We start from the raw sequence: 16,706 nt of genomic DNA, 5'->3' as shown, positions 1-16,706 counted from the left end.
AGTTGTCATGGGAACTGATTTTTCAACCAGTGTCTCTGAGACATCATTTTGACATAATTCTTAAACATTGTTTATAGTGAGATGTTTTTAGTGGTAGATTTATTGAGAGAGAATTCACATACCAAACAATTCACCTATTTAAAGTACACAATTCCATTTAATATGTTTATAATTGTGCAGTTGTTACTATAATTACCGTTGTAAGAACTCCTGTACCCGTTGGCTGTTGTTTCCTAATCCCCCAGCCACCACCTCCCTTTCCCCACAACACATTAATCTGCTTTCAGTATCTATGTTTGTCTGTGTGGGCCTTTCATATATGAAGTTAGCATCTAATCTGTAATCTTTTACAACCAACATCTTTCACTTTGCATAATGTTTTTATAGCTCATCCATATTATAGGATTATATTTTAATATATAGTAATCTTATAGTATTTAAGATCAAGGAAGTAACCCATTAAACTTGTTAATAAAGAATTTGTTAGTTCTCCTTTGGAAACATGGGCTAACTTAAATATATTTGTTTACTCATTCTTATCATATGAATGTGAAGTTGGCTCATAAAAAAGAAAAAAGTACAGTCATTATATGTGCTAGAAAAGATAACCCTTGAGAATTTCTACTTAAATTCAATAATAATACCCTCTCCAAATGTTATAGTTGCTTTCCTAATGAGTTCTTTTGTTAACTTTTTGCTGATTTGCTGGGATAGGCAATTACATTATTAAGGAGATTTAAATTTCACCAAAATATTTTGTCTATTTATTCTAGATATTTTGAGGACTTTGAAAAAAGAATTCCACGTGAAGAAATGTTAGAAATGCAAGTAAGAGTTCACTGACTCTCATTACCTGATTAGAATTCAGAAAATCATCTAGGGAAAACCCAGTTCTATGGTGACATGTTTTTCTTCTGCCAGGATATTGTACTAAGTGAAGTCAAAAAAGTGGATTCTGAATACATTGCTACAGTTTGTGGCAGTTTTAGAAGAGGTAAAGTACTTCTGATGTTACATTATTTGTACCTGGTTAAATATACACACAGTATATCACACAATATACAATAATCTTCCCTTAGCTGTGGTTTTGTTTCCTGTTGTTTTAATTTTCTGCTGTTGATACCACATCACAATGTACGTCATTCAACTCTCTTCATCTTAGATAACTTTCATCACAGTATATTGTTATATATATCCTATCTTATTAATTATTATTTATTCCTTACTGTGCCTAATTTATAAACTAAACTTTATTGTAGGTGTGTATATATAGATAAGTGTGTATATATAGGTAAAATATAAATAGAGGTCTGTACTATCTGTACCCAACAGAATGTGAACATTATTGAGTAATACCAATTTCATATGCAAAAAATATATTGCTGAAGATCATCCAAAAATGGCTAGAACAGTACAATGACAGAGAACTGCCAGAAGTTTAAGCAGGATTTAGAAGAGACTGCAGTACCAGGGTTATATTGCTGATATCAGATGGATCCTGGCTGAAAGTAGAGAGCACCAAAAGAATGTCTATTTGTGTTTTATTGACTATGCAAAGGCATTTAACTGTGTAGATCATAACAGACAGTGGCTAACATTGTGAAGAATGGAATCCCAGATCACTTAATTATGCTTACACCCAACTTTACTGAGACCTTGAAGCTGTTGTCTGGACAGAGCAAGGGAACACTGCATGATTTAAAATCAGGAAAGATTTGTATTAAGATTGTGTTATTCTCCATACCTATTCAAACTACATTGAACAAATAATTTGAGAAGCTGGACTTTATTAAGGAGAACATGGCATCAGGATCAGAGAACAATTCACCAACAACCTGTGTTATACAGATGATACAGCCTTGCTTCCTGAAACGTTTGCTGCAGAAAGTCGAAGACTACAGCCATTAGTATGGATTACATCTCAACATAAGACAAAAATCCTGACTACTGGACAAAAAACAACATCATAATAGATGGAGAAAAAATTGAAATTTTCAACGATTTCATCTTTCTTGGATCCATATCCCGCTTCCTTTGAACCAGCAGTCAGGAAATCACGAGATGTATTGAGCAAGTTTTGCCAAACTTCATAAAGTGAAGTTTGTTGCACTGAGTTTGTGATGGAAGTGATGAAACAATCCTAAATACTGTAAGTCAGGGAGAAGAAAATAATTCGTCGTGTAGAAAGGACATTGGATTGAGGCCAAAAGATTTGTATTCTGAAGCCAGATCCACTGCTACCATCTTCCTTCTAACCAAACCAAAGCAAACTCTTTGCCTCGAGTCAATTCTAATTGACAGCAACCTTAGGAGACAGACTAGGGCTTACCCATCAGGTTTCCAAGATGTAACTGTTTACGGAAGTGACTGCCATGACTTCTCTCTTGCAGAGCAGCTGCTGTGTTAAAACCACTGCTGACCTTTTGCTTTGTACTTTCACCATTACCCCACCGACACACCTTTCCAGAGTCTAGTTTCCACATTTGGAGAATGAAAGAGTGAAGTGAACCTGTTACTTAAGTCTGTGAACCAGAGAAATATATTTTTTTTTAAAAAAAAGTCTGTACATGAGGAAAATGAAAAGACAAGTTTCATTTTCAGAAAGTTCAGAAAGAACTGAGAGAAAATACTGATAAAGTACTTGTATCCAGAATATACAGTGAACTCTTCAGTCTCAACAGTAAGTATGTAAATTAAAAAGTGTGTAAATGATCTGAACAGACACCTCATCTCATAGGGCAAAGAATTGTATGAAAAGATGCTCACTATTCTATACTGCTAAGGAGTTGCAGATCTGTGTAACAGTAATAACGTATATAAATGACTAAAATTCAAAACACTTGGTAGGGTGTAGAGCAACAGGAACTCTTGTTCATTGCTGTTGAGGATGCAAAATAGTAGAACCTTGGGAAGGTAGTTTGACAGTTACAAAATTAAACATAGTCTTCCCGTGTAATCCAGAAATTAGCTCCTATATGTTTACACAAATTGATAATTCTCACAAAAACCTGAAGACGAATGTTCATAAAAGTTCATTTTTAATTGCCAAATATTAGAAGAAACCAAGATGTAATTTGATAGGTGAATGGGTAAGTAAACTCGTATCTCTCTACTGGATGGAATTCTACAATAAAAATATAAACTAGCTTAAATTTGAGAAGATCACCAATGTAATCAATCCGGCATTGGACAAGTATTTTCCATCAGACTGTGGAGTAAAAATCATAGCTGAGCCAGGCAGATACTATGTTGCATCAGCTTTCACTCTTGCTGTTAATATCATTGCCGAGTAATTTGTGTTAAAAGAATAGACGGACTCTGATGATGAAGATGAATCGAGTGAACAAACCTTCATGTATTATGTGAATGATGGGGTTTATGGCTCATTTAACTGCATCCTTTACGATCATGCACATGTAAAGCCCCTGCTGCAAAAGAGACCCAAACCAGATGAGAAGTATTACTCATCTAGCATATGGGGACCAACATGTGATGGTCTGGATTGGATTGTTGAGCGCTGTAACCTGCCAGAAATGCATGTGGGGGACTGGATGTTGTTTGAAAACATGGGTGCTTACACTGTTGCTGCTGCCTCTATTTCAATGGGTTCCAGAGGCCAACTATTTACTGTGTGCTGTCTGGGCCAACATGGCAACTCATGCAGCAAATCAAGAACCAAGAGTATCCACTCAAAGTGGAGGAGCAGGATGTCAGCACTCTGCCCTTGTCTTGTGCTTGGGAAATTGGAATGAAACGGCATCCAACAAGTTGTGCTTCAGCTAGTATTAGTGTGTAGATATCATTTTGGTAGCTGTCAACTCCAAGTTTCGCTTGAATTAAGGGATTTGGGGGGACCATTTAACTTAATTATTGTTAGTTTTGGAATTTTATATGAGTAGGGTGGGATGGAACAGTATGGAAGACTAGGCGATGGGGTCACACTTATCTGTGTTCCTATGGAAACTATTTGAATATTTGTTTTATATACATTTTTATTCACTTTTCACACATGCTACTAAAGAATGCACCCTGCTGCTGAGCAAGCATTTGTAGCTTGTCCAGGGGCAGAATGGGCCAAAGGTTAGTGTTGTGACCTGTTTTAAAAATAAAGTATCTTGACATAAAAAAATAAATAAATAAAATAGCAAGCCACAAAAGGGCGTAGAGGAACCTCAGATGCCTGTTGCTAAGGGAAAGAAGCCAGCATCCTCTGTTTCTATCAGTGTTACCCAGGGATGTGGGGGGGAACTTACATAGATTGTAAAAAATCAGTGACTGCCAGAGGTTCCCATAGTCCTGAAGCAAGAGAGGGAGAAATAAAATAGGTGGAGCACAGGGGACTTCCCAGATAATGAGACTGTTTTATATGATAAAGAATGATGGATACTTGCCACTGTGCATATATCAAAACTCTTAGAAATGTCATCTTTGTTGCTGATTGCTGTCAAGTCAGTCTTGACTCATGATTATCCCATATATGCAGAGTAAATTGTCTCCATAAGGTTTTCAAGTTTGTGGCATTTTAGAAGCAGAGATATACCTGTCTTCTGAGGTGTGTCTAGGTAGATTGCATAGCCAACCTTTTGACCAGTACTGTGCCACCTAGGAACTCCATGTAAACTTTGGACTTTAGTTCATTATACGAAATCCACCAGGAGAGGAGAAGATAATAGGAGGGTCATGAGGGAGTTAAGGAGACTCTGGACGTCTCCATTTTTGTATAAAATAAAACTGGTCCAAGACGTAAAGAGGGAGCATTGGTGGTATAGTGGTTACACACTCAGCTGCTTAACCCATCAGTTACTCCGAAGAAGTCTGTGCAGTTGGCTTCCAGAAATAGTCACAGCCTTGGGAACCCTGTGGTGGGGCAGTTCTGCTCTGTCCTGAACTTGAGACAGTTCTAGGAGCCGGAACTGTCTGAATGGCAGAGAGTTTGGCATTTATAGTCCGCTTTTGAAGAACGAAAGAAAAGGGGAGATAAATAGGATTATACTATGTTAGTTGTCTGCCAAACATTGTGCTTGATGTAATTTTACATTACATTTTTACATTTTATGTTGTTCTTGTTTAGATATTCAGTAACCTGTGAAGTAGTTTTTAGACGTTTACAAGCAAAACCCCTGAGCTCTGTAGGAATAAGAAGTTCTCATTTGCAGTGGAGAAAAAAGACATTAAAAGTTTAAAAAAAAAATCCACCTAGATGGAAATAGAATTTTATATTATATAGTAATATATAATAGTATATTATGAAAACTCGGTATTGTTATCTTGTCATTGTGTACTAGAAAATCAGAACTGACTCATAGATGACCCTCTAGTAGGTTTTTGGAGGCAGTAAATCACAAGGGAGGAGACTGTCCACCTTTCTCCCAAGGAGCAGCTGGTGGATTTGAACCGCCTGACTTTTGTTTGGCAGCACAGCTAATAAGATGGAAATCAAAACCAAAGGCTGAAGTCATTACAAAATCCTATGTCCTTATCCTCAATCTGTATGCTGAACAAGCAGTAGTAGAAACTGGACCGAAGGAAGAAGAATGTGGCATCAGGATGAGAAAAACTCATCAACAACCTGCAATATATAGAAGACACAATCTTGGTTGCTGTAAATAAAGAGGACCTGAATTTTTGCCAGTTTTCACTAAGTTCAATTATAAACACTGAAATTAGTTTCCCGATTAATCATTTCAGAGTTAGTGTGTACTGAGTAAGAGTAAAGATGCTGTTTTTAGGATGGATTGCAACTCAACATCAAAGGGACACTAATCCTCATAATTGGACAGTTTCACAGTAAATGGAGAAAATATTGACGTTTTCAATTATTTCATTTTACTTGGGTCCACAATTAACAGCTATGTGAGCAGCAGTAAAGAACTCAGGAGGTGTATTGTTGCACTGGGCAAATTTACCAAGTACCTCTGTAAAATGCTAAAGAGCAGTGATGTCTGTTTAAGGTGCTCCTGACTTCAGTCCCTGGTGTTTGTGGTAGTGGGCAGTGGAGTGTCAAACCATTGTATTACGGCTGTGAGCAGGGAGGAAGGGGAGAATGAGGTCCAGCCAGGGTTTGGCAGTCTCTGAAAAAGCCCAAGCCATGGTATTTTCAGTTGCTTCAGATGCATATGAAAGTTGCCAGGGAATAAGAAAGACTTTTATCAGTCTAACTTATGGAGGGATGGATGCCTTTAAATTGTGATGTTGGCAAAGAATATTGAATATACTGTGGACTGCCAAAAGTACAGATAAATCTGGCTTGGAAGTGCAGCCAGGGTACTCCCTAGAGACAAGGGTGATGAGATTTCATCCTACCATCTCACATACTCTGGGCATGTTAACAGGATGAGTCAGTCCTTGGAAAGAGATACCATGCTTGGAAAAGTAGATTCAGTAAAGGAGAGAAAGTCTTTCAACAAGATGGATACACACAGTGGCTGCAGCAATGGCTTAAACAAAGCAGAAATTGTGAGTATTGCACAGGGTTGATCTGAGGTCCATATGGTAGCTGTACTTTGGAGTTGACTTGCTGGCACCTAACAATAGCTATAATATGTCCTCCATAATACTGAAGTAATAGTTCTTACCAGTTTTCACATCATAAATTTAGTTATAAAAATTTACGTGAGTTTCCTGATTAATCTGTGATGTTGTTATTGTTGTTATGTGCTGTTGAGTTGCTTGCGACTCATAGCAAGCCTATGTACACCAGCCCTAAACCCTGCTCTATCCTGTGCCAATCACGCTGCCTCTGACACACCCATCCTGATTACCTCAGTCACTGATTCAAGCCACCTCATAGAGTGTCTTCCCCTCTTGCGCCATCCCTCCACCCTCCCAAGCATTATGTCCCTCTCCTAGGACCGGTTCCTCCTTACAACATGTCCAAAGTATGTCAGACAAAGCCTCAGAATCCTTGCCTCCAAGGAGCCGCCCAGTTTAACCCTCTCTGGGATGAATCTGTTTGTTTTCTTGGCGTCCATGGCACTCTCAAAACTCTTCTCCAGCACTGCAGCTCAAAGGCATCAATTCTCCTTCTATCCTCCCTAGTCATTGTCCAACTCTCTGATGCATAACAAGTGATTGCAAAGACCATTGCCTGTATCAGATGCACCTTAGTCTCCCGAGTGACACCATTGCTCTTCAGTACTTTGGAGAGGTCCCTAACAGCAGACTTTCCCATCACAATAGGTCTTTTAATAGTTAAAGTATATTGTTTAGTTTTCTGTTTTTTAGTTACATTGTTAATAGATACATTTGAAACCATTTTTAAATGCTATTTTTACTCAGTATAGAGTAGGATATTGTTAGTACATGAAATTAATTACTTATATGCAACACATATCTAATGCAATTGCTGTTGTTATTCCAGATGCTACTGTCTGTATTTGTGCACCTAAAGTTAGAACACTGAAACCTTTTAACTAATTCTGAATATGAAGCACAATGAAAAAGAAAGTTAGTCTGTAAAAAGTAAGGCTCTTATAATATGTATCATCAAGTTGGGCTTGTGTTTACTTAACTGATAAATGTATGTGGAAAATCTAATATGTATCCTTTGTCCTGCTAGGTGCAGAGTCCAGTGGGGATATGGATGTTCTTCTGACCCATCCAAGCTTTACCTCTGAGTCTGCCAAACAGGTGCCTCAGAATCCTATAATTAAATGCAGCCAGTCTCACATAGCCGTGAATATCATAAATGATAGTGGGATACTTTAATTATAAGCTTTTATTCTAGTCTTTCTGAAAAGTCACATGGAGTATTTTTATCTGATTTATTTTTGTGAAAGAAAAGTAATTTTTTACAAGAGATAGTTTATCCACAAGGAATTGGTAGAATAGTTTAACATTTGAAAGTAAAAATTTAGTAGTGTTTCCAGTATTATTTACTAGCCAGCATAGATTTTTTTTAAATAATTTTCATTGAAAAGGATATTTTTCTATTTAAAATATGAGATTGTGAAATTTACCTGTGTTAGAAAACCATAAAAGCAAACCATTTTTGGGTTCGGGATATATCTTCAAATATCTTATCAGCTAATAATCTGATTTAATGATATTTGTTTTGAGATATGCTCATTGTGAAACAAATGTTTCCAAAAACATATTTCATTTGATAAGATGTTTTTCCTATAAGAGGAATGATAGTTATACAAAATATAGGAAAATTGGACATTAACCCTAGATAATTAGAAAAATCACGTTAAAAATAGGGTTTTTTTTTGTATAGCAGAATAACTGTTTTCCTTATACCCTTATTTTGATTCTACAGCCAAAGCTGTTACATCGAGTTGTGGAACAGTTACAAAAGGTCAATTTTATTACAGATACTTTGTCAAAGGGTGAAACAAAGTTCATGGTAAGGACTTTTTTAACATATTAAAAACAACCAACTTTGGAAACTATTCAGTAACTAATCAGAATATGTGACTTCCTGTAGTTTAGTATTACAGTCAACAAATAGGGTATCTGAGAGACCTTAGAGAAAAAGAATTAACAGGATACCTGATTCTCATAGCTAATCTCAGAATGTGTTAATAAAATATTTTGTAAGCAGTCTATACCATTAGAATAATCAGGCATAATCTGTTGTTTTAAAATATCTATAATGACTTTGGCACACAGTAAATTTATTCTTGACTTAGAAGATGTTGTCATATTCTGTAACCCAGAATCCTGGGTTAGACTTCGTGGTATTAATTTGTTACAATACCAGAGAAAAAGAATCAGGGTGTATAACAAGCACAGGGAAAGAAACATGTTACACAGAATGACGGAGGGGGCACATGCTGGCAGATTTCATGGTGAATCTCATCCTATAGAGCTATCAGAATCCTAGTCTTCCTAGGCAATAAAGGCTTATAGAGTAAAGGTAAATGACTAATGAGTTTAAAATAAATAACTGAATATCTTTAAAATCCAACAGGAAGATGAATAGTAATCTAAGACCACAACTTCTTCCCTCTCACCCACTTTATCACTCACTGCTGTGGAGTGTGTTCCGACCCTTAGCAGCCTTCTATTGGGTTTCCAAGGCTGTGGAGCTTTCTAGGAAACACCCATTTCCCCCCTTACAGTGGTTGGTGGATTGAAATATTAACTTATCAGTTAGCAGCCCAATATTTTATGAACTATGCTGCTGCTTTATTCTGCTGATCACTTAAATGAGTCATCTGAATCTCCTTTTCTTTTTGCTTGCTTTCCTTAAGTTCTATGACTGAAAGGCGAAAGGACATGCTTTGAAACAGTGTTGTTAATTGCCTTCCAGTAGGAACACTACTCATAGCCACCCAATGAACAAAAGGCCTGAAGCCCCTCTACAGCTATCAGCATTTATCAAAGTTCATAGAGTTTCTGGAGGCATGTTGTTTAGGAAGTGGATGCCACTCCTGCTTCCAATAAACACACTAAAACCAGTGAGTCTCTCAAAGAGTAGATTCTGTGCAGTAGTTTTAGCCAAAAATAGAATATATATGGCTGCAAGCGATAATTAAAATATGTCTTTAAGTCCCGTGTAATGATTTTAATGGACTGTGAAAATGTACATCAATTCTTTGCTCTTTTTTATTCATTGTCCTCCTTTCTGATACATACTAAACAATGGAAAATATCATGGCTTAGATCAGGTGCACCTTAGTCTTTAAATTATATCCTTGCTCTTTAGCATGTTGGAGAGGTCCTTGACAGCAGATTTTCACATCTTTTTATTTTTTTGATTGCTGCTACCATGAGTGTTGATTGTGGATTGATTTTACTATGAATTACCAAAAGATCAAATAAATCTGTCTTGGAAGAAGTGCAGTCATGTCTTTGAGGCAAGGATGGTATAACTTTATGTAACATGTTTTGGACATGTTATCAGGAGGGGGCAGTCCTTAGGAAAAGACACCATACTGAGGAAAGTAAAGAGTAAGAGAAAAAGACCACAGCTCCCAAGGTTGGATCGATACAAGATCGACTAACAAGAGGAGTCAGCATGGCAGAGCTAAGTGAGGATGATGCAGGATGGGACACGTTTCAGATCATCTGTTTATAGGATCACTATGAGTGGTTGTCAACTTGATGACAACTAACGACAGCAACAGTGAGAAAATACTGTCTAACCTGGTCCCACCTTTTTTTTATGTTTACGAAAGAGCATTGAGAAAAATATACATGCCTATTCTAATCATTTTCAGGACACTCTTGTGCATGGCATAGTCAGCAGGAAGTAGCACTGCTAAACCCATAGGTGATGCCTCTCTGATAGTTCAAATCCACCGATAGCTCCAAGGGAAAGAGGTAGGCAATCTCCTTCCATGCAATTACAGCCTTGGAAACTCAGTGAAGGGTCAACTGTGAGTCAGCTCTAACTTGATGACATTGAGTTTTGAGTTTCATGCAACTCTGAATTTCTAACAAGGATTTGAGTTGTGATGAGAAGAACAAAAACTCTTGAGCAGCTCAGGTTCAAACCGCTTGGGCTCAAGTATTTAGAGTATCTGCTTAAAACACTTTTGCCAGTCATCTCCAAGTGAGCAATTCTCTCTTCATGAAGTTGACTGCACTAACAAGAGGAACAAAGGCATTTGTGTCTTTTTAAGAGACTGGACTTTAGGAGGAGGAATATGGCATCAGGATTGGAGGAAGACTCATCAGCAACTTGCGTTATCTAGATGATACAACTGAGGAGGACCTGAAGTGTTTGCTGCAGAAGGTCAAGGACTGTAGTCTTCAATATGAATTGATGCTCAACATCAAGAAGACAAAGAGTCTCACCACTGGGCCAATTGGCAGCACCATGATGGATAGAGAAGAGATTGAGATTGTTAACAATTTCAGCTTGCTTGGCTCAGCAACCAACACTCTTGGCACCAGCAGTCAAGAAATCAAAAGACAAATTGCATTGGGAAAGTCTTTTGTCAGGGACCTCTCCAGAGAGCTGTGGAGCAATGATGTCAGTCTAGAGACTAAGGTGTACCTAATCCATGTAATTACTTGCTGTGCATCAGAGAGCTGGACAGTGACTAAGGATAACAGAAGAAGAACTGATACCTTTGAGTTGTGGTGCTGGACTGCCAGGAGAACAAATAGGTCTTTCTTGGAGAGAGTGAAACAAAGTTTCTCTTTGGAGGCAAGGATTTTGAAGCTCCATTTTACAAATTTGGGGCATGTGGCCAGGAGGGACCCAGTTCTTGGAGAAGGACTCATGCTTGGAAGGGTGGAGGGACCACACGAGAGAGGGAGACCCTGGGTGAGATGGATTGACACAATAACGGGCAGTGGGATTAGATTTGTCGAAGTCAGTGAGACTGATTCAGGATAAGGCAGAGTTCAGATCTGTTGTACCTAGCGTCTCTATGAGTCGCAGGTACATAACAACGGCACATAACAACAGGTCAGGTCAACTTTCAAATAAATTTCTTTTGAAGCCAATAAGAGATGAGTTGTACCTTGGTGCAAGGGAGAACTTTGGATATTGGTATGTTGTAAGTAGAATAGATTTGGTGCAGAAAGTAGAGGATCTTCCTCCCCATCCATTACTAATTCATTGTGTAACATTAGGCAAGTCACTTTACCTCAATAAGGCCTTAATTTTCTTATCTATAAAATGCTAATAATATTTACCTGCCTATTTCAAAGAGCTATTATGCAGATCAAATGAAGTAATAGACTAAAAACTCTTTGAAGTTCCCTGTAATCTGTTTGGAAGTAGATCAGTAGAGAAAGGCAACCTAGTTAGGAGAAAATTAGGGAACAAAAGAATAGATAGAAAGTAAAAAGAAGGTGGTGATATGAAAGGAAAACAGAATAGGGAGAACAAATATAAAAAGGAGTGAGAAGCTAGATTCAGTCAGGTCGAAAAATAAGTGCTATCTTCCAGGCTCTGTTCTAGGAGTTTGAAATATATGAATGAACTTAAGTAAATTAATACTTAAGGTGTATCGAAGGGGACTGATAGTGAACAGTGAATATAATACATAAAGTACACAGTATATTGTTGTTAGGCACCATTGAGTATGAATCATAGTGACCCTATGAACAACAGATCGGTCCTATCCTGTGTCAGTCTCACAGTCTCTGACATACTGGAACCCATTGCTACAGTCACTGGTGTCAGTTCACCTGGCTGAGGGTCTTTTTCTCCTTTGCCATCCCTCCACCTTTCCAAGTATGATATCTTTCTCCAAGGAATAATCCCTCCTAACAGCATGCCCAATGTGTGCAAGATGCCATCCTTGCCTCCAAGGAGCAGTTCACCTTCTCCAAGACTTACCGGTTTATTCTTTTGGCAGTCCATGGGATATTCAGTACTTCTCTGACACCACAGTTCAAGGACATCTTTTTTTTTTATGTCATCCTTATCCATTGTCCAGCTCTCCAATGCGTAGCAAATGATTAAAAAGACCCTGGTCTGAATCAGGTGCACCTTAGTCTTCAAAGTAACATCATTTCCCTTCAGTAGTTTCAGCATGTTAGATTAAAGTAATTAGTGCCATTTTAAAAAAATAATGTAGGTTATGGGCGAACTCTGGTGGCCTAGTGGCAAGAAGCTGCACTGCAATCCCAGAGGTACGCAGTTCAAATCCACCAGGTGCTCTGCTGAAGAAGGAGGAATAATTGCCTTCTGTACCAGTCAGATCTGATTTGATGGTACACACATAATCATAATAATAATAATAAATAATAATTATAATAATAATAATGTAGGATATGGAAGGGAGCTAAGGCATAGAGGAGGCAGTACTCAGTAGGATGGGCAGAGGAAGTCTCACTGAGATGAGATTTAAGGAAACACTCAAAGTGAGAGAATTAGCCAAGCTACCCTTCTAGAGTATTGAGCAGTGATGTCAGTTTGAAGACTAAGGTGCATCTGATTCTGGCCATAGTCTTTCCTTCCATTTACTAGCTATGCATCTGAGAGCTGGACAGTGAATAAGGATGACAGAAAAAGAATTGAGCTGTGGTGTTGGAGAAGAGCACTGAACATACCATGGACGGCCAAGAGAGCAAACAGATATGTCTTGGAGAAGGTTCAGCCGGAGTGCTCTTTGGAGTCAGGAATGATAAGGCTTTGCCTCATATACTTTGGACATTTTGCTAGGAGGTACTGTTCCTTGGAGAAGGATATGATGTTGAGAAGGGTGGAGAGTCGGCGAAGGAGAGGAAGACCTTCAACCAGGTGGATTGACATGACCAGGTGGATTGACATGGTGACTGCTGCAGGGGGCTTTTGTGTGTCAAGAAGTGTGAGGATGGTACAGGATAGATTGACCAGGGTTCAGACCTTTTGTTCATAGGGTTGCTATGAGTTGTGCTCAACTTAATGACACCTAACAACAACAACTGTCTGAGGAAAGAGATACATACAGGTAAAGAGAGTCTGAGCAAAGACTGATCGAATCAGTACTAAACCAGATATGAAAGTTAAGATCTTGTAAAAAGATCAAGAGTCACGTGGGAATGGCCATATCTGACCTGTACCAACTCACAAAGGGGAATTGTCCCCATCAACACAAAACCAATTCCCATGAGGTCACACGTTTCCCATATTCTCACACCTCTTTTTACTTGTCCCAGCACCAGTCTTTCTGTTTTACGGGGTCCAGAATCCATTGTGAGAGCTCACAGACCATGTAGAACCATAGTGGGGAAGTCAAAAGGCTGTAATTCAGGTTAGTAGTAGAATACAGTCACTTAGGACAGCTTCCCAAATGTGCTCACTGCCACTTCAGCCTTCAGCCTCATGGCTTTAGGCTCATAGTCCTGCCAGTTACAGTTCCCATAAGTCCTGGTCTGGCTGGCACCAGAATCTCTGGCTTCAAAAAATGCACAGCATTCGCTTGCTTTTTTGCTGGTGGTGAAAGTCTTCAATTTTGCTGCTAAATCTGCTCAATTTAATGGCACAACTAACCAGTCACCTTGTGGATAGGCTAACATACCCTTTTTGCATATTACTGCCTATCCATGTGGCAGTCAAACTCACTGGCTAGGAAAGCCATTTTGGACTCTAAACCCTGAAAACCACAGATTGCTAGGTGTGAAAGAAACTTGCCTATAGAATGGATTTCACTTATAAAGTGGAATAAGCCACTGTCATTCCATACTGTCTTGATTCCAAGACCTCTTGTTGCTGTAACCACTGACAGAAAAGTTTGAAAGTATGATTATTCATATGTGTTTCAAGTTATCTTCAAAACATGAGTTTCTTTTAAGCTATTAGTAATCAAAACTCTGGGAAAGCCAGGTTTACAGATCTTGTAAAATTAGGATCTTTAGATAATTGAGCTGTTCTTCCTGTGAATATAATAACATTTAGAAGAAAAAAGTTCTCTGTGCTTTTAGATGCCTGATAGCTTTATGTGTGATGAATGCCATTCAGGTTTAATACTTAGTGCAAGTATGGCCCGGGGTGATTTCCTGTGAACTAGCTACAGTGAGGATTCAACAGACAATAGAGGAAACCTTGACTGCCCTGAGGAAATGAAAGCAGATTTATTTCAGACATTCAACATGAAGCAACCTAATTGAAATGCCAAACTAAACTAATCCACTCAATCTAACAAAGAATGTATACTAAAACAGAGAAAATCTTTAACATTCGCACTTCAGAAAAAGTGCAGGAAATAAAATTAGCCTTGAGGATAGGAACAAAGCCATTAGATGAAATGCTGTTGCTGATGTGACAAACAGCAAGATCATTGCCTCTGGTATCCAAACAGCCGTATCCACAACTAATACCTACTGGTAATTCCAGATGGAAGTTCCTTCTGATGCACTTGAAGGTGGAAGTTGAGTTGGAACTTATTAATGCTTAAGAGGTAGGTGTCATATTTTGAAGAAAAACAGGTTTCATTAGTCTTCCCCCCATATAAACAGTGAAAGAAATGCTTATATTAGGTTTTAATTTTTCTGGTTTTGTTGTGTGCCTCATAACTAGAATCTTCGCTTCCCTGCTCTTTCATGTATCTTAATTTTCATGAAGTACAGTAGAGAGATGGTGATTATATAAAATGCATAGAAAAGCTGCTGCTGCTGTTGCTGTTGCTGCTGTTGCTGTTAGGTGCCATTGAGTTGACTACAGCCCGTGGACAACAGACCTGAACCTTGCTCTGTACTTCCCCATCCACACCATCTTTGATATGTTCATGCCCATTGTTAATAGTCAGTGTGTCGGTCTATCTTGTTGAGTATCTTCTCTCTTTCTCTGACACTGCAACTTTCCCAACTTGATGTCTTTTTCAAAGAACTGACCCCTCCAAACAACCTGCCCAAAATATATTCTTACCTCTAAGGAGTGTCCTGGTTGCACTTTTCTCCAAGACAGACTTGTTTGTTCTTTGCGCAGTCCGTGGGATACTCAGTACCAACACCATAATTCAAAGGCATCAATTCTTCTTCTGTCATCCTTATTCATTGTCCAACTTTCAGGTGCACAGCAAGTAATTGAAAAGTCCATGGCTTGGCTCAGACACATCTCAGTCTTTAAATGGACATCTTTGCTCTTTTTACTCTTTGGAACGGCCCGTGACAGCATATTTTCCCTATATAACATGTCTTAATTTTTTGACAGCTGTTACCATGGCTGTTGATTGTAAATCCAAGTAAAATCAAATCATTGACAATTTCAGTCTTTTTTTTTATCTCTTATGATGTTGCCTGTTCATCTAATGGTGAGGACTTTTGCTTTCTTGCTATTGAAAAGTAATCCATTTTGAAGGCTATAGTCTCTGATCTTCTGCAGCAGGTTTTTGAAATCCTCTTTGAGCAAGCAAGGCTGTGTCATCTGTGTAATACAGGTTGTTGATGAGTCTTTCTCTACTCTTGATGCATATTCCTCTTTAAATAATCCAACTTCTTGAATTATTTGCTCATTGTATAACTTGAATAGGGAGCGCTGGTGGCCTAGTGGCAAGAAAGCTACATTGCAATCCTGGACGCATCAGCTGCTCTGTGGGAGAAGAATGAGCACTTTCCTCCCATGCAATTAACTGCCTCTGAAAACTTGCCAGAGTCAACTGTGGGTCGATTCCAACTCTATGGTACACACCACCACCACCACATAGCTTGAATAGGTCTGGAGAAAGGATACAACCCTGATGCTCACCTTTCTTTATTTTAAACCTTGTTTTGTTTGGACAACAGTCTTGTGGTCTAGGTATAGATTTTGCTGATTACAATTAAATGTTCTGGAGTACCCATTCTTCTTGATGTCAGCCATAACTTGTTATGATCTAAATACTTTGTATAGTCAACACACAAATAAACAATTTTCTGGTATTCTCTGCTTTCAGCCAAGATCCATAGAAGAGCTATTAAGTTAAAATGCTCAGAGTTCTAAAGCAATAGCTGTTACAAGTGCATGTAGCTATAGATTTAATATTTGATTAAAATGAAAACATTTTCATTTTAAAACTTCAGCATTTTAACATTAAAAGTTGAAACATTTTACTCATACTTTAAAATATTTCAGGGTGTTTGCCAGCTTCCCAGTAAAAATGGTGAAAAAGAATATCCACACAGAAGAATTGATATCAGGTATTACTCAAAATTTGTTGCTGATTTATTAACTTTTCTCTCCTTTTTATGTCTCATCCCTAATGTGTCTTGGAGTTCACCTAATTATTCAAAATACTTTTTATTCTGAGGTACTAGAATTCTGAGGTATATCTTCCTTCTATAAGACTATTCACCCTGAGAATATAGAAAGAATAATGCTTATTTGAAGATATTATTAT

At 38.1% G+C, this 16,706-nt stretch overlaps 1 protein-coding gene across 1 annotated transcript in view; it reads left to right on the top strand.

Moving 5' to 3' along the window:
* POLB (polymerase (DNA directed), beta) overlaps window positions 1-16,706 on the top strand; it is a 37,609-nt gene that overhangs the window by 17,446 nt on the left and 3,457 nt on the right. Inside the window, exons 8-12 of the mRNA XM_006896986.1 lie at window positions 774-828; window positions 922-994; window positions 7,559-7,629; window positions 8,261-8,347; window positions 16,442-16,506. Of these exons, the coding sequence (XP_006897048.1) occupies window positions 774-828; window positions 922-994; window positions 7,559-7,629; window positions 8,261-8,347; window positions 16,442-16,506 (351 nt within the window). The remainder of the gene's footprint in view (window positions 1-773; window positions 829-921; window positions 995-7,558; window positions 7,630-8,260; window positions 8,348-16,441; window positions 16,507-16,706) is intronic.

The sequence above is a fragment of the Elephantulus edwardii genome, unplaced genomic scaffold, assembly GCF_000299155.1.
Source record: "Elephantulus edwardii isolate Elephantulus edwardi_28Jun2011 unplaced genomic scaffold, EleEdw1.0 scaffold00195, whole genome shotgun sequence".
Taxonomy (NCBI): Eukaryota; Metazoa; Chordata; class Mammalia; order Macroscelidea; family Macroscelididae; genus Elephantulus; species Elephantulus edwardii.
The sequence above is the reverse complement of the archived record's forward strand: the minus strand, read 5'-3'. Positions and strand labels throughout refer to the sequence as shown.